We start from the raw sequence: 24117 nt of genomic DNA, 5'->3' as shown, positions 1-24117 counted from the left end.
CTTTTAGGCTGTATCTCTATTCTTTTAATGGTCACACTAAGGATTTTGATATATACATTCCTATCCTTTCACAGTTTATTTAGTTAGTGTTATACCATTTCAACTAAAATGTGGAGGCCTTACCCCCATGTAAGTTCCTCTACCTTCCCCATTTGTGTTATAGTTGCCACACCTATTACATTTACATATGTTGAAAATCCCACCAGGCAACATTGTAATTTTTGCTTTCAACAGTCATACATACTTTTTAAACCTTAAAAGGAAAATTTATCTTTTTCATTTACCCATATATTTACCATTTCTGTTGTTCTTCCTTCATTTTCCATCTGGTGTCATTTCCCTGCAGCCTGAATAATTTCCTTCAGTAGTTCTTTTAGAGCAGGACTACACAGTGAATTCTCTTAGTTTTCCTTCATCTAAGAATGTCTTTAATTTCCCTTCATTCCTGAAGCATATTTTTGCCAGATATTGACTCTGGGTTGACAGTTCTATTCTCTGGTACTTTAAATTTATTTATTTATTTTAGGCTGCATTGGGTCTTTGTTACTGTGTGTGGACTTTTCTCTAGTTGCGTCGAGTGGGGGCTACTCTTTGTTGCGGTGTGCGGGCTTCTCATTGCGGTGGCTTCTCTTGTTGTGGAGCACAGGCTCTAGGCATGCGGGCTTCAGTAGTTGTGGCATGCAGGCTCAGTAGTTGTGGCACATGGGCCTAGTTGCTCTGCGGCATGTGGAATCTTCCCAGACCAGGGCCTGAACCCATGTCCCCTGTATTGGCAGGCAGATTCTTAACCACTGCGCCACCAGGGAAGTCCTTCAGTACTTTAAAGACACTGTTTCACTATCTTCTAGCCTCTGTGGTTTCTGATGAGAAATCTGTAGTCATTCACATTGTTGTTCCTCTGCATGTAATGTTTCATTTTTATCTATCAGTTTTTAAGATTTTTTCTTTGCCTTTGATTTTTAGCAGTTTAATTATGATATGTCTAGGCATGTTTTTCTTTGAATTTATCCTGTTTGGGGACCCAAGCTTTTTGAATATCTAAATTGATATCCTTCACCAATGTGGGAAATTTTCATCCATTATTTCTTCAAATGTTTTTTCTGCTGTAATCTCTTTCTCTTCTCCTGGGATTTTAAAAACACATGTTAGTCCTTTTGATATTGTCCCACAAGTTCCTGAGGCTCAGGCTCCCCCTCACTCCACCCCACCCCAATCTTTTCTCTTTCTCGGTTCTACCTATTATTTGAGTAATTTCTGTTGCTCTATCTTCAAGTTCACTGAGTCTTTCCTCGGTCATCTCCTTTCTGCTGTTGAGCATGTTCAGTACTTTTTTAGATTTCTGGCACTTTATTTTTCAGTTCTGAAGTTTCCATTTTGTTCACTGACACAGTTTCTCCTTTTCAGCTGAGAACGTCTACCTTTGCATCTGTTACAGGTATGTTTGACCTTACCTTATATGATGCAGTCACAATAACCACTTTAAGGTTTCTGTCTGATGATTCTACCACCTGGATCATCTCAGAGCTGGCATCTGTTCATCGTCTCTCTCCTTGCATAATTTGGGGTTGTAAATTGGACATTTTGACTGTTGTGTAGACTCTGGGTCTGGAGAATGTTGTTCTGTCTCAGCAGCCCATCAACCTGGTTAGCTCAGACCACAAGCCTCACGTGTCTTCAGTGGCCAGTGGTTCCCGTCTAAGTTCAGTTATCAAAAGCTTTTTGTGCTGCTTTGGGTCTGTCCTGCGCATGTATAACTTGGAGGTGAGCCCAAGACTTCTGCTGGTTTATCTAGAGCACAGGTCCCTTTCTCCAACTCTCTCCTCTCCAGGACCCTTGCACTTTCCAGAACTCAGCTCCTCTGGTAGAGTTCCTCTTGCCAGAAAGACAGAGTTCTATCAGAATTTTTGTTTGGTGTTGCTGTGTGGTCCTGCAACTGAGGCCGCCCACGGCAAAAAGAAAAGAGAAAATAAAATGGGAACTCCTCCCCACATGGGTCACAGCAGCAAGTCTGAACTTGCCTCCACAATCCACCTGCTTTGGTTCACTTTGCAGAGTCCTTAGGGAGCTCCTTTTTTTTTTTTCCCTTGAGTTTTCAGTTGTAACAGTGACAGAGATGGGCTGAAGTGGGCTTATGCTACCATAACAGAGCCAGACACTCCATATATTACTTTAAAATGGAAGAAAAATAATCTGGAGATGATGCAGTTAATCCCAAACAATTGATTTGTAGAATTTCTACTTTGTTTGAGGTTTCAGCTTTACCTATTATTCAGAACTTCACTACGTCCAAGTTCCCTTGCTGGCTGTGTGCCACATAAGTCAGAATTAAAGGGTGTTTCTGGGCATAGAGGGAACATACCTCAACATAATAAAGGCCATGTATAACAAACCCACAGCTAACATTACATCAATAGTGAAAAGATGAAAGAATTTCCTCTAAGATCAGAAACAAGACAAAGACACCCACTCTTGCTACTTTTATTCAACATAGTATTGGAAGTCCTAGTCACAACAATCAGAGAAGAAAAAGAAATAAAAGGAATCCAAATTGGAAAGGAACACGTAAAACTGTCACTGTTTACAGATGACATGATACTATACACAGAAAATCCTAAAGATGCCACCAGAAAACTACTAGAGTTCATCAATGAATTCGGTAGTTGCAGGATACAAAATTAATATACAGAAATCTTTTGCATTTCTATACACTACCAACAAAATATCAGAAAGAGAAATTAAGGAAGTAATCCCATTTACCATCACATCAAAAAGAATAAAATACCTAGGAATAAACCTACCTAAGGAGGCAAGAGACCTGTACTGTGAAAACTATAAGACACCGATGAAAGAAAATGAAGATAACACCAACAGATGGAAAGATATACCATGTTCTTGGATTGGAACAATCAATATTGTTAAAATGACCATACTATCCAAGGCAAACTATAGATTCAATGCAAAACCTATCAAATTACCAATGGCATTTTTCACAGAACTAGAACAAATAATTTTAAAATTTGTATGGAAACACAAAAGACTCCAAATAGCCAAAACAATCTGGAGAAAGAAGAACAGAGCTGGAGGAATCACACTCCCTAACTTCAGACTATAAAAGCTACAGTAATCAAAACAGTATGGTACTGGCACAAAAACAGACATATAGATCAATGGAACAGGATAGAAAGTCCAGGAATAAACTCACACACCTACAGTCAATTAATCTATGACAAAGGAGGCAAAAATATACAATGGAGAAAAGACAGTCTCTTCAATAAGTTGTGCTGGGAAAACTGGAAAGCTACTTATAAAAGATTGAAATTAGAACATTCTCTAACACCATATACAAAAATAAACTCAAAATGGATTAAAGACCTAAATATAAGACTGAATACTATAAAACTCCTAGAGGAAAACATAGGCAGGACACTCTTTGACATAAATCAAAGCAATAATTTTTTGGAACCGTCTCCTAGAGTAATGGAAATTAAAGCAGAAATAAACAAATGGGACCTAATTAAACTTAAAAGCTTTTGCACAGTAAAGGAAACCATAAACAAAATGAAAAGACAACCTGTGGAATGGGAGAAAATATTTGCAAACGATGTGACTGATAAGGGATTAATTTCTAAAATATACAAACAGCTCATACAGCTCAATATCAAGAAAACTAATACCCCAATCAAAAAATGGGCAGAAGACTTAGACATTTTTCAAAAGAAGACATACAGATGGCCAACAGGCACATGAAAAGATGCTCAGTATTGCTAATTATTAGAGAAATGCAAATCAAAACTACAATGAGGTTTCACCACACACCAGAATGGCCATCATCAAAAAAGTCTACAAATAAATGCTGGAGAGGGGTGGTAAAAAGGAAACCCTCCTACACTGTTGATGGGAATGTAACTTGGTGCAGCCACTATGAAGAACTTGATGGAGCTTCTTTAAGAAACTGAAAATAGAGTTACCATATGGTCCAGCAATCCCACTCCCGGGCATATATCCGGAAGAGACAAAAACTCTAATTCAAAAAGATACATGCACCTTAATGTACACAGCAGCACTATTTACAATAGCCAAGATATGGAAGCAACCTAAGTGTTCACTGACAGATAAATGGATAAGATGTGGTGTGTGTGTGTGTGTGTGTGTATATATATATATATATATATACACACACACACACACACATACACACACACAATGGAATATTACTCAGCCATAAAAAAATAATGAAATACTGCCATTTGCAGCAACATGGATGAACCTAGGGATTATCATATTAAGTAAGTCAAAGACAAATATCATATGATATCACTTATATGTGGAATCTAAAAAATAATACAAATGAACTTATTTACCAAAGAGAAACAGATTCACAGACACAGAAAACAAACTTATGGTTACCAAAGAGGAAAGTGGTGGTCGTGGGAAATAAATTAGGAGCTTGGGATTAACATATACACACTACTATATATAAAATAGATAAACACAAGGTCCTACTGTATAGCATGGGAAACTATACTCAATATTTTGTAATAACCTATAATGGAAAAGACTCTGAAAAAGAATATCTATATCTATCTATATTTCTATATATATCTCTATATATATCTGAATCACTTTGCTGGATACCTGAAATGAACACGACATTGTAAATCAACTATACATCAATTAAAAAAAAAAGTGTGTTTGCTTCCCCTCATTTCCCTTCATGCCAGTACACTGAGGGTAGGCAAAGCAACAGATGCACAGGATAAGCCACAGGTCACCTCCTCCACATGAGGCTGTTCAGTCGGTAGTACAGGCACGAGATGTGCCTCAGTGGGTCAGACGAACGGTCTGTGGGAAAATGGGTTTCCTCTGGGATATCACCCTTGATAAGGAAATGCCCACTTCCCCTTGTATAGACGAATGTGTTCTTATGGCTTCTTTAAATCTACAGCTAAACTTAGGTTAAATGCTACTGATTTGGAACTAATGTAAAGAAACTGAGACGGGTATATTTTTATATTATTTATTAAAAAATAAGTGGAGTAAGAAATAAGTGAAGTAAGCAAGACTACAAGGGGGAAACTACAGTACTAAGGCAATACTGTATTTAAGAACGTATTGTTTTTTAAACACACGAGGAAAACAATATATAAAGACACACAGAGACCCTCTCTCGCTCTGCAGACGTCACTGGGGAATGACACGTTCTGCCTGAGGAATTAGACGGCTGCAATCTGCCTGTTTAGCCAGTGAGCACTTTGGAAATGTCGATCATCGTGAATCGAACACAGCTGTGGGGGTACCTATTCTATGAGCACATCAGCACTCAGGAGGCTGGGACAGCACAGCAAACACGTCAGACCCGTCTCTGCCCTTCTCCGTGGCACTGTTTGCTGAAGCAGAACATTCAGAACCTAGCCTTTTACTGCTGACGCAGGGGCAGCACTGTAAACGTAAGCTGGTGAGGGGACTGCAGCATCCCACTAAGAGGATATTCTATTGGTGAAGCCTAAGGTTCCATCGAGGATTTAGCAGCTGCACCCACAGTTCACCTGCAGAGTTTGCAAGCAAAATTCCCAGACCTTCTTCAAATACATCGCTACCAAACAAGGCTTTAACCTATAAAGCCATACACTGGCGGCCTTTATGGGACTTAACACGTCCTTTGTTAACACATTTGTCTGGGGGCTTTGGTTACCACTGGGGCCATCATCTTGAGTGTTACTCACTCTCTTGCTGCCCCTCTCAGCTTGGAATCACAGCATGGGAGATCTTCTCCCTCTGCTGCTGCAGAGCCACTGGCCAGTTCCCGCCTGGCAGCAAACCCACCCACGATGATGCCATTATCAAGCTCACATTTCACGACGGAATCCACGGGAACATCTCAAAGACTGACAAGTGCAGCTTGAAGACCGGGTGGGCCAGGCGTGACCTGGCCTGTCAGCCCCACCCCACCCTGCTCAAAAAGAAAAGTAGAAGAAAGGAGAAAGGTAGGAAGGGATGAATGGGAAAGGAAAAAGAAATGAGCTGGATTTTGTTCAAAAACTTGTAAGGACTTGTTCGTCCTGTTTTTAGTATTTTAGGGGTGGGAGTGGAATAGAAACATATAAAATGAAGATATCCATTTCTAGTCAACCCTGCCCTGGAGGTCTCCGCCAGGGAAATTAGGCAAGGAAATGAACTAAAAGACATCCAGTTTGGGAAGAAGTAAAACTATCTCTATTTGCACGTGATATGATCTTGCATATAGAAAATCCTAAGGGTTGCACTAAAAACCTACTAGAACTAATACACAAGTTCAGCATGGTTGAAAGATACAAGATCAACATACAAAAATCAATTTTATTTTTATACACTTGCAGTGAATAATCTGAAATTGAAATTAAGAAAAAAACTCCATTTACAATAGCATCAAAAAGAAGAAAATACTTAATAATAAAGTTAACAAAAGAAGTATAAAACTTACACTCTGAAAACTATAAAACATTGTTGAAAGGAATTAATGAATAAATGAAAAGACACTTGTGTTCATGGATCATAAGACTTAATATTGCTATGATGGCAGCACTCTCCAAATTCATCTATGGATCCAACAAAATCCCCATCAAAATCTCACCTGGCTTCGTTCCAGAAATTAACAAGCTGATCCTAAAATTCATATGGAAATTCAAGAGACCCAGAAGAGCAAACACAACCGTGAAAAAGAACAAAGTTAGAGGATTCACACTTCCTGATTTCAAAACTTACTACAAAGCTACAATAAGGATATAAGGATAGACATATAAATGGGATAGGATTGAGAGTCTGCAAATAAACTCTCACATTTGGTCAACTGATATTTGACAAAGGTGCCAAGGATTCAATGGGGGAAATAACTGTCTTTTCAAATGGTACTAGAATGATTGGAAAAGAATTAATCAGTAAGCTTCCACATTAATGAAAGTTGACCACAGTTATTCCCGAATAAACAGAAACCAACTCTAGCCGTGGAGCAACTAAGCCCATGCGCCACAACTACTGAGCCTGCGCTCTAGAGCCTGTGAGCCACAACTACTGAGCCCGTGTGCCACAACTACTGAAGCCTGTGCACCTAGAGCCCGTGCTCCGCAACGAGAGAAGCCACCGTGATGAGAAGCACGGGTGCTGCAATGAAGACTAGCCCCCGCTCGCAGCAACTAGAGAAAGCCCACGCACAGCAACGAAGACTCAACGCAGCCAAAAATAAATAAATGCAAAATAAATTTATTAAAAAAAAAGAAACCAACTCTAAAAAAAAAAAAGAAACCAACTCTTAAAAAAAAAATCCACGTGCAAAACAATGAATTGGACCACCAACCTAACATCATATAGAAAAATTAACTCGAAATGGATGAAAGACCTAAATGTAAGCGCTAAACTATAAAACTCTTAAAAAAGCCCCATAGAAATAAATCTTCATGACCTTGGATTAGGTAATGGTATCTTAGATATGACACCAAAAGCACAAGCAACAAAAGAAAAAATAAACTGGACTTCATCAAAATTAAAGAACACTTGTGTTTCAAAGGAAATTATTAAAAATGTGAAAGGACCAACCCACAGAATGGGAGAAAATTTTTGCAAATCTTATATCTGATCAGAGTCTAATATCAAGGATTTATAAAGAAGACTTGCAACTCAATAATAAAAAACAACCCAATTAAAATGAGTAAAAGATCTAAACAGACATTTCTCCCAAGATGTACAAATGGCCACTAAGCATAAGAAAGGATGCTCAACATCATTAGTCATGAGGAAAATGCAAATCAAAACCACAATGAGATAACTCCTACTAGGATGGCTATAATGAAAAAGATATGAAATAGCTAGTGCTGGGCAGGCTGTGGACAAAGTGGAGCCCTCACACCTGCTTCTGGGGATGAAAGATGGTGCAGCCATTGAGGAAAACATGCAGCACTTCCTCCAATGGCCAAACGTTAAGAGTCACTGCATGACCCAGAGTGGAACTCACTCTGGGTTTATACCCAAGAGAAATGAAAACTTGTCTACACAAAAACGTGTACAGAAAGAAGCATTATTCATAAAAGTGAATAAGTGGAAAAAACGCAAACGTCCATCAGGTGATGAACAAATAAAATGTGGTCCATCTACAGAATGGAACATTATTCAACCATAAAAAGGAATGAAGTACTGACACACACTCCAACATGGGTAAACCTCAAAAACATCACACTAAGTAAAAGAGGCCAGACACTAAAGGTCATTCATTGTGTGACTCCATGTGTATGAATGTCCAGAATGGGCAAATCCATAGAGACAGAAAGCAGACTAGTGGCTGCCAGGGACTGTGGGGAGGGGAGATGAGGGCACTAGCGAGAGGGTACAGGGTTTCCTTAGGGATGATGGGACTGTTCTAAAATTGATTGTGGTGACGGTTGCACAACTCTGAGAACATAATAAAAATGACTGAACTGCACAATCAATGAAGCTTTTACCAAAAAACCCACAAAAACGAAGTGAAGATCACTCTTCGGGTGTCAGAGCGCCGCCAAGCACCTTGCATCCACAGTTCAGCTTCCACGGTCCTCATTCCCTGTGCTCTTACTCTTTTGAGTTCGTTTCTGAACTTCTGCTTCTTAAGGAAGGTTTACTTACTCCATAAGCTAGATCAGAGGCCAGTGTCGCTCATGACCCTTAAATGCCTTCCCTACACTAGCCCGTGCCTGCCTCAGGAAAGAACACACCTTCCTTCCTTCCAAGACCAGTCCTCAGACTCCTCAGGAACAAGATCACAAGTAGCGAGAGCAGCCCTGGAGGACGCCACAGCCCCCAGCCTGAGACCTGGTCCTTGGGGAGGGCGGGGCACCAGGGATGAGACGGGGTTGTGTGCAGGGTCACTCAGGAAAGCTGGGCGGAGAGGGGGCAGATGACTAAGGAAGAAACATCTGGAGTTTCCCATTTTCTCACTGAGATCCCCAGACACAGGGCCGCAAGGATGCTAGGGATCGTTGAAAGGGTGGAGCACATGCCAAGGTGGCAGCTGTCCTGGCCAAGGGGTGCAGGTGTCCACTGGGGAGGCCCCAGGCTGGGTGTCTTGGCTCACACAGTCAAGGCTCTGACTGGGGCCATGAGGCCAGCTCCACCTGCTGACCTGCTGCCCCCACCCCAGTGGCCGAGCACCTGCAGAGATGGAAGGGGTGGTGGGGTCTCCTGCTGAGTTTGGTGATGTGGCCAGTGACCTGGCTCTGGGCCTCTCCTGGGAAGGCAAAGCTCCCGTGTTGTCATGACAACGCCCCACTTGACATCACCAGGTTCTCCCCATGGGCAGGTGGGGGTCACCGGGAGACCCCATGGGGCAGCAGTGGGTAGGGGGGAGGGCAAACACCTCCCCAGGGCAGGGCACACAATGCAACCAGGACACGGCCCCCACCCTGTCTGGGCACCTCCCATTCTGTCTCCCCTACCCTGTCCCAGTAGTACCCCCACCCAATCCTGGGTGCCCTCTTCCCCCAACTCCCCATCCCCTGCTTCTCTACTTTCCACGCTGCTTGTACCACAAATGCGCCTCCAGCCGAACGGTCCTGGTCCCTGGGTCCTTTTCTCTACTGTCCCGGTCTATCCCTTCTGGACGCCAGGCTTGCCAGCTTCCCAGGAAGTCCTCTCTGTGGTCAGAAGGCCCCCATGGCTCCCCCTTACACCTCTCTCACCCACCAGGCACAGCTGCTACCAGGCCCTCTGCAGGTGGCTCACTGCGGCCTCTCCTTTTCCTCCAAGCCCCCCACCAGGCCCCCACTGATCTTGGGCAGGATGCCAGCTCTGCTCCCAGATTTTGTACTTAACTGTGACTGGTTTGTGATCGTCATGAGTTCTATGCCCCCCAGATTAGGAGGTCAGGTCAGGCTCACACAGCTGGTATTTTAAGACCGGGGCTCAGCGCTGGGCAGGAAGATGTGAGTCTCATCCTGGCTGCATGGGCTCCCCCTGCCCCAACACACACACAGGGGGCCTATGAGCCAGGTGACCTCCAAGGCCGGAGCCTAGGAGTCAGCTCTAGGTCAGCTGGGTTTCAGAGTACGGCCTCCCTAGGTCCAGGGATGAACTTTTACAAAGAAAAAGGCATGTTGGTTGGTACGTGAAATCTCACTTGTTGACGGCGAGAGGATGAGGGTCCCCTCCCCAACTCTTGGGTTGTTCCACACGAGGGTACCCCTTGCCCAGGTCAGGAGGCGGCTGGTCATGACCTTCCGGTCCTGGGAACGGGTGTATCCCAGGGAGCTGGGCCACACACACCCATGGGCAGGTTCTCCAAGCGCTCACCAGGGCCGGGGGTTGGTGCCCCACAGCCCACCACACAGCTCCCAGTGGTGAAACTGTTTAAGAGACGAGGCAGGGCACTGCCATGGGCAGCTTCCCAGGCCGCCCCAAGCTCTGGGTCCTGGGAGGCAGAGGGAAAGGGGAGGTGCCCACCCTGCTTGTGGGGTCCGGAGAGGCTGCCCCTCCCTCCCCCGGCCTGGGACCCACTGCTGCAGAGGGACGGGTCACTCACAGGCAGGAGAGGCCGGACCTCCTTCCCCTCCTCAATCAGAACTGCCCCTAGGACTGGGGTGCGGCCCAGCAGCCAGAGTGGCGCTGGAATGGTCGGCTTCTGGCAAAATCCCCCAGATCAGCTGGCACAGAGCCCCCTCCTGGCTGAGGTGCACGTGCACCTGGTAAGGTGCTTTCACACAAAGCAAGACTGTCCGCTGAAAGCCTGGGCTTCCAGCTCCTCTTGAAGAACTCCAGACCTGGCAACTTGGCCACAGCCCACCATACCCTCTGGGTGGAGGGTGTGGAGGCCCCCCCTCAGGTGGGACATCCACTTGTCTGTCCTTGCTGTTGCCTGCTCGCTCCCTGGGGCATCTGGCTTCCTACCTAGACATCAGGACTCCAAACCAGACCCCCACACCCCAGAGGCACCAAACTGCACGCCCTCCCAGCCACCAGCCACGGGAGTCACACAAAACCCCTTGAAAAATGAGAAACCACCAGCACCCCTTCTAAGGGAGGTGGGGCCAGAGTGCCGCCCTGCACCTTGCTGCAGGCAGGGGCCCACAGGTGGCTGCCTTCCACCCACAGCCGGGCAGGGCTAGAACCTCACTGGCTCCTGAGGCCCCAGCCCGTGTGGCACTGACCAGCCAGGTGCCAAGTGCCCCGGGAGGGTCAGGGGACTGTGTTCCAGGGACCTGAGGGAGGAACCACACCAACCCGCCCTTCCACGGCCCCCAGTCCACAAGGCAGCAGGCTGTGTGGGTGTCAACTTTAATAGGGGGCTGGCTTGTCTGGGGGGCTAAGAGGGTCCCCTTTGTCTTCCTGTTGGGAGTGAAATCTCAGGGAGATTGTCTAATTCCAAAACTAACCGTGAACTAGGGAAGTCACTTCCATCCTTCCCAGTCTCCACTTGGCTGCTAACAGCTTGAAGCTGGCAGCTCGGGAACCCGCAGCCACACCGGCCGGCTATCCTGGAATGTCCGTCAGCAGGACTGGGCCTCTGTACGGCCCCAGGAGTGATGGGGTGGGCAGACCTCCTAGAGTCATCAAAATCCAGCAGGGACGCACCCCTCCTGGTCCACCACCCACAAACGCCGACGTGGAAGCAGAGAGGTTACCACCCCCAAGTCTACATGGAAACTGGGCACGTCCGGGAGCCAGGCCAAGGGAGGGCCCCCTTAACCAAAGCCCTGCCAGCTAATGGGAGCAGCAGGAAGAAGGGAAAGGGAAGGGTGGGGAGGCCAGGTCTGATGTGCCTTCCACAGAAGACAGGGTGGCGGAGACACTGGCCCGTGGAGCCGCGCGACCCGGGACGGGAGGTGTGACCAGCACCAGGAGCGTTGGGCCTGGCCGTGGCCCAGGGGAACCACAGCTGCAGAAGCTGCGTCTGGCCGGAGAGTTTGAATGTTGCCATTTAATCCAGAAACGAGAGCAAGACAGCAGCGCCAGGGAAACGCTCCGTAGTCATCCTGATCCGGAGCCCTGTGTGTGCTGTGCTGCTCCGTCAGCTCCCGGCCCACCTGGCCCGGCGCCAGCCTCCTGGGAGCCCGGCCAGGGCCGGACACGCACCCAAACTCTGTGGGCCCCAGTCCTCTGGAATCCCCGTGAGTCCCACACAAGTTACGAGGCTGCCACCACTTCCGCCTGTCGGGGCCTGGCCTTGACGGGGACTTTCTCTGTGGAGGAAACATAGAGATGGCTGTCGTGTACAGAAGACCCCAGAGGCGGGAACTTCCCGAAAAGGACAAGAGGCAGCAAGGAGCCAGGTCAGGGCTTTGCGCTCTGGGAAGAACGGGCACAGCTCTGAGAAAGGCGAGTTACACACAGAAGCCGGGAGGGATGACAAACAGCAGGCACTGGGCACAAGCACTCAGGACGTGCACCCCTAACCCACGGACCCCAGAAAGGAGGCCAAGCAGCAGCAAGGGAGCAGAGAGAACTGAGGAGGAATCGCGAAAGACGAGTCCGGGCGGATAGAGAATTTCTGAAGGCGTGTTATGCGATGCCGCGGGGAAGGTCGTCCCAGTGACGTTTAGTGGACGGCTGGTCCTGGGCTGGACCCAGAAGAGCCTGCACAGCTCAACTGGCCCTTTCCCGACTCTAACTTTGGGATTCGCCTCTCTGAACGGGGTCTGGCTCTTACAAGGTTACCGAAACTGCTCAGAAGCCTGGGCTCAAACCCAGGGCGAGGCCTGCACTCCGCCTGAGCTGGTGCCAGCGAGCACGCCCACCAAGCAGGGGGGTTGGGGCCCGATCCTCACCAGGCAGGAAGGGCAGGGCCCAGAGGCCAGGATATTTTGCTTTGCTCTAGAACGCACGGTTCTCCAAAGGACATAACGAGGAGGGTACCTGGGATCTTTTCAGGAAGGGGTTCTGAAGGAACCTCTGGCAGCTCTATCTGTTCCTGCAAGAAACAGAGGATAAAGGCTGTGAGATACAATCACCTTGTCCTTCTCTTGGAGAGAACAGCATCCTGTTCACTTACGCTCTCAGCGGGATTTACATAGGACACAAATCCTCCAGCACGCAAGCCCAGGGTGCATCCTCCCTGGCTTCTGGCATCTCTGCAACTCATATCACCGGGGGCACAGTGACCACAAAAGGTGGCTCCTTCCAACGGCCCAGAGCCTGAGGGGCTCCCAACCCAAAGTTCCATCCTGAGTCTGAGACAAGGGCTTTGAAACAGGCACCCATGCAGGTCAGGGGCCCCAGTGGCGCCTCTGCCTCAGGTGGTGGTACCTGGGTGCACCCGCTGTTCCAGCGAGTGCTGGTCTACCTCTCGGGCCTTGGGAGGAAGTAGGCAGGCAGGTGCGCACCAGCAGGCAGGTGCGCACAGGGCCCCCAAGCAGCGAGCAGCAGTGCTAAGGACCTGCTTGCCTGGCCTGGTCTATGGCTGGGGGTGGCAGGCTGGTGGGCACGGTGTGAATTCGGCTTGCTTAGGCAGGGGCCCACAGAGATGGAGACGCCCTCCATCAGGGAGCAAACACAGACTCAGGGCCTGAAGTGATGGCTGGCTGGTTAGAGGCCTCTGGGCCAACACATGGAGGCCCTGTGTGTGACAGCGAGTGACCGGCCACAAGAGGGAAAAAGCCCCCATTTGATCTAAAACCCACACACTGCCCACTGGGGAGGAAAGGGCTGAGGGAGCTAGGAGGGTCGGTATTCCGCTCTGTCCTGGCACCTGGTTCACTCTGAGGCCTGCAACACCTGGGTGGACAACCTGCAAAATGTTCTTTCCAGGCCAGTCCTGCCCTGCAGTCAGCCAGGTGGATGGGGAGAAGGGACCTCAGTTTAGCACAAATGCCAGTTGTTTTAGGGAAGAAAACCAGCTGCAGAACCAGGGCTGTGTGCTCAAGTGAAACCTGACACAGTCGCTCGCCGAGGCCAGTGAGCAGAGCCCTCCTGGGGGGGTCCCTACACCTGGGCCTGTGTCAGTGCCGGGGGTACTGTTACCTGAGTGATTGCGTCCAGCTCCTCCAGGATGGCATCTTCGTCCTCCTGAGTGAAGCTTCCTGCCAACAGCTCATCTATTTGCTGCAAAAGGAGGAGCAGAGGTGAGGAGCATGGCTGGGCTGGGGTGGGGGAAAGGTGGGCCCTCGTGGAGGAAGGAGACAGCCCCAGCTTAAGGCTCCTCTCACTCGAAAGAAGGAAGGCAGCCCCCACGTGGTGCGGGAAGGCCTGGCCCTCGAGGGTGGCGCAGGACATTCAGCGAGTTGGCCACTGTCCTCGCTGGCTGCCAGATGGCGGGCCCCATGGTGCGGCAACACCTACCCGCTGGTACTCCACAGCCTCCTGCGTCTCGTCCAGTATCCGCTCCACCTCTTCTATGGACATCACCTGATCGGTTACAAGTTTTTGAGCCTTGTCAGTGAAGCACGTAACAGAACCCCCTACACGAAGGCCACCTGCATTGGCAGGGCGCACGGCCTAGCCCCTCTGTTCCTGTTTAAATGAAGCCACGCCAAGCGGGATATAACACATCTTTGGTTATTTCTGTCCCAGGCAGGGCCCGTCCACAGAGGCATGGAGCTGTCAGACAGTCTTTTCAGAAGCCTCAACTGACCTCCTTGGACCCCTGCTGGCCCTTCTGGCACCCAAACCAACCCTAGCGGTAGTCAGAAGTATAACAATTTTTCTCTGGCCAGGTGACTTGATTTCTTTTGGGTTCAAAGCGGCACCTTTGCTTGACTGGTCACCATCACATTGGACAGTCAGAAAGGCAGTATAACCTCAGCTCTCTGCCCAGCCCCACTGCCATCCACTCATCACGAATGAGATGGGGTGGGGGCCGGGGCACGCCATCTCTGCGCCTCACCTCTCCTTTCACCATCCACCTCTGTGCTGTTTCTTGAAATGAAGCTGTGTTCACCTCCTCTGGGAAGTCCTCCAGATTAGTTCACCCCCCCCCCCCCCACTAAAACCAGACTGTCCCTCTAGTCACTTTAACATCTCTGGACACGGTACAATTTTTTTTTGTACCACTAGACTCACTCTCTCCCATCACCCTCTCCCGGTAGTGACTGGCTTTCCCTCATGCCCAAAGGCCTGCGTGCAGGTGTGGCCTCAGGGACTAACCCTCTCCTTGTTCCACTGGCTGCCCTTCCTCTCTTTCCCCAGTCCTGCAAGACTTACCTGGTGCATCTTATTCAGACACTCATTTCCAAACTGCAGCCCCTCGATCACCTTCATTTCAATCTGGGTGAACTCAATACTCTGGACCTGAGGAAGAAACCCATGTGGTCAGGGGCCCACCTTCTCTGCCGCCTCATGCAGACCCATGGAAGGGAGTTAGGATCACACTATCACTGACAAAGACTGCTGGGCCTCAGAGCAAACTGTCTCTGCCTTCCTCCTCCTTCTATCCTTTCCCGCTGCCCTGACCAACACTTGGGCAGAACTGAGAGGGCATGGGAGGAACCGCAAAGTAGACTGCTTATAACCAGCAGCTCTGTTAGCAGAAGAGCAGAACTAGAGCTCTGGGTCCTGAAACTGGATCATTTCGGGAGCCTCCTGCAGATCCCAACACCTCTTCAGTCACTGGGGCAGACTCCCCGCCCACTCCACTACCCATAAGTGGCCTAGTCCCCCAGCCACCATCCTGCAAGAGCCAACCTGCTGCAGCCCCTTAAGACGGTCAGGCTCCCATCAAAGATTCTCCTCCACCTCCAGGCCTGACCCATTCCATAGCCGTGGGCTGAGAGGTCCAGGAGAAGAAAATGATAGGTTTCAGTCCTCCGAGGGGACTCTGGTGCCTACATGGTCCATGGCCCACACCCCCCGACCCCTACTAGGCCTACCATGGTCTCCAGGCTGGTGATCTGGTTTTCTGTTTTGTCCAGGAGCTGCTCCCGGTATCGCTTCTTCTTGAGCAGCAGCTTGGCCCGTCTGCAGAGGGAACCCAAGCAGTGACCCAGCAGCCATGGCCATCAGCTGCCCTGGCCTGGCACTGACCAGCCTCCTGGCCTACCCCACCTCTGCTCTAGGCCGATGGGGGACAGAACCCATCTCCCGAAGACCGGCCCCCAGCCCCACTCACTCCTTCCTGCCGTCGCGCAGGAGCTGCCGGGCAATCTCCCGCTCCCGCTCCAGCTGCTGGGTGATCCTCTTCTGGTATTGCTTCAGCTTATCCCGCTGCTGCTTCAGTTGCTGCCGGGAAAGCAGGCCTTGTGTTGACACCAAGCCCCCTCAGGGCACGCTGGACACTCACCGGGCTACCCGGTGTCCAGGAGAGCCAGTACAGAGGTTGCTGGGGTCACTGAAGGGCCCCCCACAGGCCAGGCTGCCCCAACTGTCACCAATGGAAGCACATCCTCTGAAACTGAGTTCTCCATGGGGACAAGTTTGCCCCCCAGGGCAAGTGGGACACTATCTGGAGACATCCCTGGCTGTCACACTGGGGATGCCACTGGCATCTAGGAGGTGGAGGCCAGGGATGCAGCTCAATATCCTACAAATCTCCCCCACCCCAGACAGAGAGCCAGTCCTAACGTCCTCAGCACCGGGGTGGAGGGCATGCTCTCACCGCCGTCATGGCGCGGCATCGCCGTCATGGCAGGGCATCGCCATCAGCGAGGAGTGTGAGCGCTGGTCAGGGAGTGTGGCCAGCATCTCCAAGGTGAAGAGACGACACAGAAGTCGCTGGTGACAGTCACCCGAGTGCCACCATCCCAGCCCAGCCATGGCTGGAGACTGGGGCCTTCCCTCCCAGCTTCACTCCTCTATGGACTTCAGCCATTTGCCATCAGCTCCCCTGCTCTTGACACTTATCACCATACGTGAGTGGACAACAGATGGTGCACTGAGGTGAGAGGTTCACGTGACCGTGCCAATCACCTAGGACCCCAGTGTCCCAAAAAGGATGCAAGGCCATTTTCAAGCCTTAGTCTCTCTTTCCCTATTTTAAGCCATTTACATTTCTTCCAGATTTCATCATTTCAGGTAACGCTACAGTGAGCACCTGCAAGCACAAGGCACTTGTCAGATAGAAGACTATGTCTTCAGGGTCGGTTATGGGGAGTGAGTTAACTGGGTCAAAGGTGTGCACCTCTTTAAAACTCAACATGATGAGAAATTAGCCCCCAGCGTAGACGTGGTCAGTCTGTCTCAAGCGGCCGCTCCCCAGTTCCCTCCACAGCTCCATTCTCTTTAGAGGCCGTCTGCCCCAGCGCAACCCATGACCGGTGGGTCAGGCTCAGCGACAGCCGCACGTCCTGTCCCTGCTGCCGTGAGAGGCGCCCGCCTTCCCACCCCGTGACCAGCCTGCCCGCTGACAAGGTACAACCAGGAAACAGTGAAACGCGGGCACCGCCTCCCGAGACCCGAGGCACAGCTCAGTCGCCGCACTGGGACCGCCTACACCCGCAGCGACCGGATTCGCTCAGACTCGCTGGGAACCGGACCCGGACACGCTCCCCACCGGCAGCCCACCGCTCACCGCCCCAGACGGGCTCTGGGGCTGCGGCCCCGGCGTGGGGCTGGGCGGCCGGAGGGGCCGAAGCCCGTGGCGAGAGCGGAAACGCAGCCGGTAGCCGTCGTGCCTCGGTTTCCCCGCCCGGCCCAGGTGTCCCCGGCTCGCGTCCACCCGCCTGCAGGGCCCGGCGTCTTACCAGGATGGCCTTGTCCTGCTCCGTGACCCGGCTCTGCTGCTTCTTACGGCCGAAAAGGTTGCCCATGGCGGCCGGCGCGGCCCGGCCCGCGCCCCGCCGCCCAGCCCGGTCGGCTCCGCACGTCGCGGCCTCCGTAGTTCGGACCCAACCCACCCCGCTACGGCGGCCGCGCGGGGCCAAGCGCCGCAGAACGCGGAACGCGGCTGTCCGCAGACGGAGGCCCCGCCCCGAGAAGCGGCCGGGGTTCTGGGGCCCTGGATCGCGTGGTTCACGTGCATTTCCAGAATGCCTCACCTGCGCGGACTTCAAGACTAAAAGTTCCATCTCCCACTACGGTGGGACCCTCGCAGGGTGACAGCGTGTACCGTCTCCCGGACGGTCAGAAATCTTGTTCACAAGTCACTGCGCCGCTGGCTCGGACCACAAAATGCTGCGTTTAGTGATGTTACAACCCTGGACGTCAGAGTGTCCGCTGAACCGCGCCCTGCGCAGCATGCTCCACCCGCTCTGGCCTTCGGGCCGGTGACTAGGCCCCGGAGGAGCCCACCTTCTGGTTCCGTGGGCCCGGGCAGAAGCCCCTACGGGGCATCGGGGATATAGGGCGGGGCGCCACGTACACCTGCAGCCTTGGCTCCCACCCGTGTGTCCTGGCTGGGGTGGGGGTCATAGGATGGCACCCAGCCCTGTTTGGTCTCCCCAACTGATCCCGCAGCCCAGTCTGCATGGGCCCCGCCACCTTTCTAGCAGCCTAGCAGCTCCTGAGCGGTGGGTCATGATAAGATGAGGCGTCCCATGGCATGAGTCCAGCGCTCACCCCTTTCTGTGAAATGAACTCCTTGATCAGAAGCAGTGCTGCGAGGACACCACGATGGGCCTCTCAGTCCACAACAGTGCCGCTGGCAGAAGCCCCCTGGGTGAGGGGGGAGGCAAATCTGTATCCAGAGTGTCTGTTCCCGTGAGGACACGTCACTGCGCCCTGAGGGAAGAGTCCTGATTAGCTAATCTGCTGTTTGGCAGCTGGCTGGTCCCACAGGTAATAATGCCATCTGGGGGGCTCAGTGCTCTTGACCCACTGGGCCCTCAGCAGCGGTGGCCAGGTGAGCCTCAGTGAGGGGAAGTCCATGTAACTGAGCCCCGTAGAGCCTCCATCCCTGCCCACATGGTCACTTTGTCCATACGCCCATTGACCGAGCGCTGGGGGCCTTGGAAAAGCCGTTGGCTCATGTCCAGAGATTGTGCATTGCATCCACCTGGCCATGGAGAGCCTCCTGGGCAGAGGGTGCTCTTTTGTGAGCCTTCCCTGGGACACAAATATGTTGTGTCCACTCTGAGAAGTCCATCCACATCTCTCCCCCAGACTTCCTGTGACCAATCTTCCAGGTCCTGTTTCTTCCAAGTCCCTGCCCGTTCAGTCAAACCTTAGCAGCTGCCTGTGATTCAATACAGATGTAACTTCTTGCCATCCCTCACTGCACACATACAGGCACGACTCTGAGATACTGAGGGTTCTGATCCAGACCACTGCAATAAAGCAAATATTGCAATATTTCACAGGAATTTCTTGCTCTCCCAGTGCATATAAAAATTATGTTTTATGCTATACTGTAGTCTATTAAATGTGCAATAGCATTATGTCTGAAAAAAAGATGTACATACCTTTATGTACATACATTAATTTTTTTTATACCTTAATTTAAAATGCTTTATTACCCCCAGTCCATCAAGAGAGACATTGGAAGAGAGAAATTGTGTTCTATGGCAGGATCCCCAGGGGCACCTGTCTTGAAATACTCAGAGGTCTTTTTGTATAACTGAATCGCTGAGTTGTCCACCTGAAACTAACACGATATTATAAATCAACTATACTCTTTTTTCCATTTTTTTATTACATTTGGACCTTTAAGAAACATATACCATCAGTCATACCACTATTCAGTAAAAATCTATTTTAGTTTTTAGAATTAGAAAATAAGACTCAAAAGTATGAAAACCACATGGGCATATATAGTAAGTGCTCAACAAATGTTGGCTTTTATTATTATTAGGTGATCATGGGATTGACTTTCACTAATTTGCTCTTGAGTTATAAGCTGCTGTTGACCCAGGGATAGTTTCTAAGAAGACCAAGTTCCTGCCACTCCAAGGAATATAAGGGAAATACAACTTCCCTTTAGTGCAGTCTACCCCAAAGATGGACTGGATAAAGCCCCAAAGAGCTTTATCCAGACTACTATGTGGGATCCTTCAGGTGATTTTAGAGGGTGTGCAGACCTTTTAAATAATGTTCTTTAAAATACTATGTATTTAAGGGGCTTCGCTGGTGGCGCAGTGGTTGAGAGTCTGCCTGCTGATGCAGGGGACACGGGTTCGTGCCCCGGTCTGGGAAGATCCCACATGCCACAGAGCGGCTGGGTGCATGAGCCATGGCTGCTGAGCCTGTGCGTCCGGAGTCTGTGCTCTGTAACAGGAGAGGCCACAACAGTGAGAGGCCCGCGTACAACAACAACAACAACAACAACAACAAAAAAATACTATGTATTTAAGAATAAACATAACTGGTAAAATATCTATGTTTAAATATATTTTTATGACAAAAGACAACAGTTTTGCATTTATGCTGATATAAAGTTTCCTTTTAAAATAAATTATTAAAGTGTAATAAGTAAGTTGATTCAAAGAAAGCTGTTAAGTAATCATAGTAGAGGTGGTACCCAGAAACAGTAAAAATTGAGGAGGTGGTATGCAAATGATTGCTCCTTGAGAAGTGCTGTGTGATGAAGCGAACCTGCCTCCTCCCCATTCTGCTACATACGAAAATATTAACACTCATTTTATGGAGTTTACATATATCACACAGTTATAAAATTTTCGTACTGGACAAGACCATGAGATCATCACAGAACAACCCTCCTTGTTTTAGTTAGGTGGATTCTGAGGTCTAGAGATGCTGTGCCTTGATTAAGTGCAGTACGTTCTGGAGGAACTGGGATTTCACCCTGTTAGAGAAAACATTCATATTTTCTGGTGGTCTAGACCCCGAGTAGAAAAGGAATTTAAATTAAGGTATAAAAAATGCTTTATTGGGGCTTCCCTGGTGGCACAGTGGCTGAGAGTCCACCTGCCGATGCAGGGGACACGGGTTCGTGCCCCAGTCCAGGAGGATCCCACATGCCGTGGAGCGGCTGGGCCCGTGAGCCATGGACGCTGGGCCTGCGCGTCCGGAGCCTGTGCTCTGCAGCGGGAGAGGCCACAGCGGTGAGAGGCCCGCGTACCGCAAAAAAAAAAAAAAAAAAAAAAAAAGCTTTATTGCTGGGACTTCCCTGGCAGTCCAGTGGTTAGGACTTTACCTTCCAATGCAGGGGGTGTAGGTTCGATTCCTGGTTGGGGAGCTGGGATCCCTCATGCCTTGCGGCCAAAAAACCAAAACATAAAACAGAAGCAATATTGTAACAAATTCAATAAAGACTTTAAAAATGGTTCACATCAAAAAAATCTTTAAAAAAATGCTTTACTGCTTAAAAAAATGCTGAAACAGGGAACTCCCTGGTGGTTCAGTAGTTAGGACTCCATGCTTTCACTGCTGAGGACCCGGGTTCAATCCCTGGTTGGGTAACTAAGATCCCATAAGCTGTGCAGTGCAGCCAAAAAAAAAAAAAAAAAGGGGGCCAAAACAATTACAATACAGGTGTACCTCGTTTTATTTCACTTCACAGATATTGCATTTTTTAACAATTGAAGGTTCATGACAACCTTGTATTGAGCAAGTCTATTGGCACCATTTTTCCAACAGCATTTGCTCACCTCCTGTCTCTGTGTCATGTTTTGCTAATTCTCACAATTATTTCAAACTTCTTCATTATTATATTTGTTATGGTGATCAGTGGTCTTTGATGTTACTACTATGACTCGCTGAAGGCTCAGACGATGGTTAACATTTTTCATTTTATTTTTTTTGAAATTTTTTGCCAATTGGGTCTTTTAAAAAAAATATTTATTTAGGCTGCACCGGGTCTTAGTTGTGGCATGCAGGATCTATTTCCCCCACCAGGGATCGAACTCGGGCCCCCTGCACTGGGAGCAGAGTCCTAACCACTGGACCACCAGGGAAGTCCCCTGGGTTTGCTGCTTTTTCAGTGACCTGCCCACCTTAGCTCTGGGCCTTGACCCACCGGGTTCCCAGGAGAAATCAGGGACCCTGTTTTGATGGCAGCACCTCTACCGTCATGCCTGGCCTGCAGACTTTGGAGGGCTTTTCAAGAACCCGAGGTCCTCACCAAGGGCTTTCTTGCGGCCTCTGTCCAGTGTGTGTGCTTCGGGGCCACGAGGGGCTCAAGGAACGGGTTGCACCTGATAAATTCATGTCAAGTCCTTGTCTGCCCCAGCCCTTGTAGTCTTTCCTCTGTATTATACCAAGAAATTCCTGGCACCTTAGCTGGGCCATGTTAAGTCCAAGTTTCCAGCAACAAAGGAGCTTCTCACAGACGCAAGCAAACAGTGGGGCCCCGAGTCTCAGGTGCCCATACATACACCGAGTCTCAGGTGTCCAGCTCCCTGGGGGTCGGCTGCCATGGGTACCTATGAGGGACGCCCCCGCAAGACTTTCCAGTGTGAGTCAGCAATATCTTGGTATTCTTGGGGCGTGAAGCAGGTAGCTGCTTCGGTGGGGTCTTCACGAGTGGGGGCGGGAGGGCTGCCTCAGACAGGGAGCAGGGTTGCTTCTGCTGGGAGGCAAGGCTCAACGGATTATGGGGGTGTCACGATCAGTCCACTCAGCTCTCTCCATCTGACTCTTTCACACTTAAAGCTCTGACCTGGTGAGGCTGAGAATTCAATTTACACTGTAATCCTACAACCCACAGGATAAAACTTGGGGAATGATCTCCAGACACAACAGTCTTGCTACAAGAAACAAGATTTTCTTTTATAGTAGTCCTACACATTTTCTGCTTTTCTGACTCTACCTTGAACAGAGAATTTAAAGCCCCTTGCTTGTCATTTAAAAAAAGGAAATCTTCCCAGTGTGGTCAGAAATCACCAGCCCACCCCACAGTCCTGATTTCCCTCAGGATGTTGCTTTGCAGCTGCTTGGGCTCCCAGAACCTGGCTTTCAGGAAACACTTCCTTCCAGGTCATCACAGAAAAGTGTGTGGCTGCAGCATGTCTCCACCACCCGCGTCCAATTTGCCACAGACTGTGTTAGTCTCCCTGGCTGCCATGACAAATTACCACGGGCTGGCCACTCAGACAACAGAAACTTATTGTCTCACAGTCTGCAGGTTGGAAGTCTGAGATCAAGGTGTCGGCAGGGCCGGCTCGCTCTGAGGCTGTGAGGGGGACTCTGTCCCAGCTTCTCTCCCCGCTTCTGGTGGTTTGCCAGCAAGGCCTGGCATGTGGAAGCATCACCTGGCCTCTGCCTCCATCTTCATGTAGCCTCCTACCTGTGTCCAGATTTCCCCTTTTCATAAGGACTCCAGTCATGTTGGATCAGGGCCGACCTGAATGACTTCCTTTTAACTTGATCACCTCTGTAGAGACCGTCTCCCTAAATAAGGGCATATTCTGAGCTATTGGGGGTTAGGACTCCAACATCTGAATTTTGGGGGGACACAGTTCAGTCCATAACACAATAATGAGATCATCGCTGCGCACAACCAGTTCTGGGTTTCCGTCTTCGAAGGTCTCTGTCCTGGACTGACTTCTGGCACTAACTATGCATCAAGCAGGAAGATGTTTATTACAGAGATTATTACAGAGATTCAGCCCTTCAAAACCAGGGTTTCAGGAATGAAGGTCAGGGGTCCCATCACTGGATCCTGGGGGCGTGGGAGCTTTCGTAGACTCGAAAGGAAAGGCTCGGCACAGTGACCCCCTGCCTCACAAACACACCTGCCAAGGCCCCAGTTGGCCGCCCCTACACCTCTTCCACCATCCACAGCTCGGATGGAACACTTAGTACCAGAGGAAATTAACCTGGAATCCTGATGGGAGGCCTTCCAGGGAAGGTACAACGGGATGGCCCTTACCTGACTCGCAGACTGGGGCAAGCAGGTGGAGTGCAAGTGCGGCCGCGCGGGCCGGTTTGCTCACAGGTGTAGCTGACAGGGCCTTGCGGGCCGGGGTGGTGGGCCAAGGAGCACATGGCAGGACTTGAACCTCCACCAACTGAGGCCGCCTTGGGTGACCAGCGCGGGAGGCCATCCGGGACCTCCTGCCCCTCACCGTTCCTCGGCCTTCATCCTCCGTCCACCTTCTCTGCCCACCTCTCAGCCTCCGCTGGGTGCCCACCTTCCCAGGCCTCCAGGGTTCACTCCCAGACAAGGGCTCTGATTGGTTCTCTCCAGGCCAATCAGCTGTGGCCTTGCGGGCGTCATGCCTTCACCTGAGCCAATCCGCAGATGGGTGGGCGGGTGCTCGCGGGCAGAGAGGAGGGAATTTCCTCCAAAATAGGCGCTCTTCGAGGCCACGAAACGCCAGCGATTCTGGGACAAGCCCAACATGAGAATGTGGGTCA

The 24117-nt window shown here is 50.1% G+C and overlaps 1 protein-coding gene across 1 annotated transcript; it reads right to left on the bottom strand.

The window, feature by feature from the left end:
• Nucleotides 1–9522: 9522 nt before the first annotated feature.
• Nucleotides 9523–17740, bottom strand: CHMP6 (charged multivesicular body protein 6). Its single transcript, XM_059996519.1, has 8 exons — nucleotides 17607–17740; nucleotides 16037–16146; nucleotides 15798–15885; nucleotides 15133–15219; nucleotides 14272–14337; nucleotides 13954–14034; nucleotides 12850–12904; nucleotides 9523–12176 (listed from the first exon to the last, which is right to left on the bottom strand). Exons 1-8 carry the CDS (start codon nucleotides 17670–17672, stop codon nucleotides 12121–12123), a joined length of 609 nt encoding a protein of 202 aa, XP_059852502.1. The 5' UTR covers nucleotides 17673–17740; the 3' UTR covers nucleotides 9523–12120.
• Nucleotides 17741–24117: the final 6377 nt, after the last annotated feature.

The sequence above is a fragment of the Delphinus delphis genome, chromosome 19 (assembly GCF_949987515.2).
Source record: "Delphinus delphis chromosome 19, mDelDel1.2, whole genome shotgun sequence".
NCBI lineage: Eukaryota > Metazoa > Chordata > Mammalia > Artiodactyla > Delphinidae > Delphinus > Delphinus delphis.
Note: the sequence above shows the minus strand (reverse complement) of the source record. Positions and strands in the feature narration are given on the sequence as shown.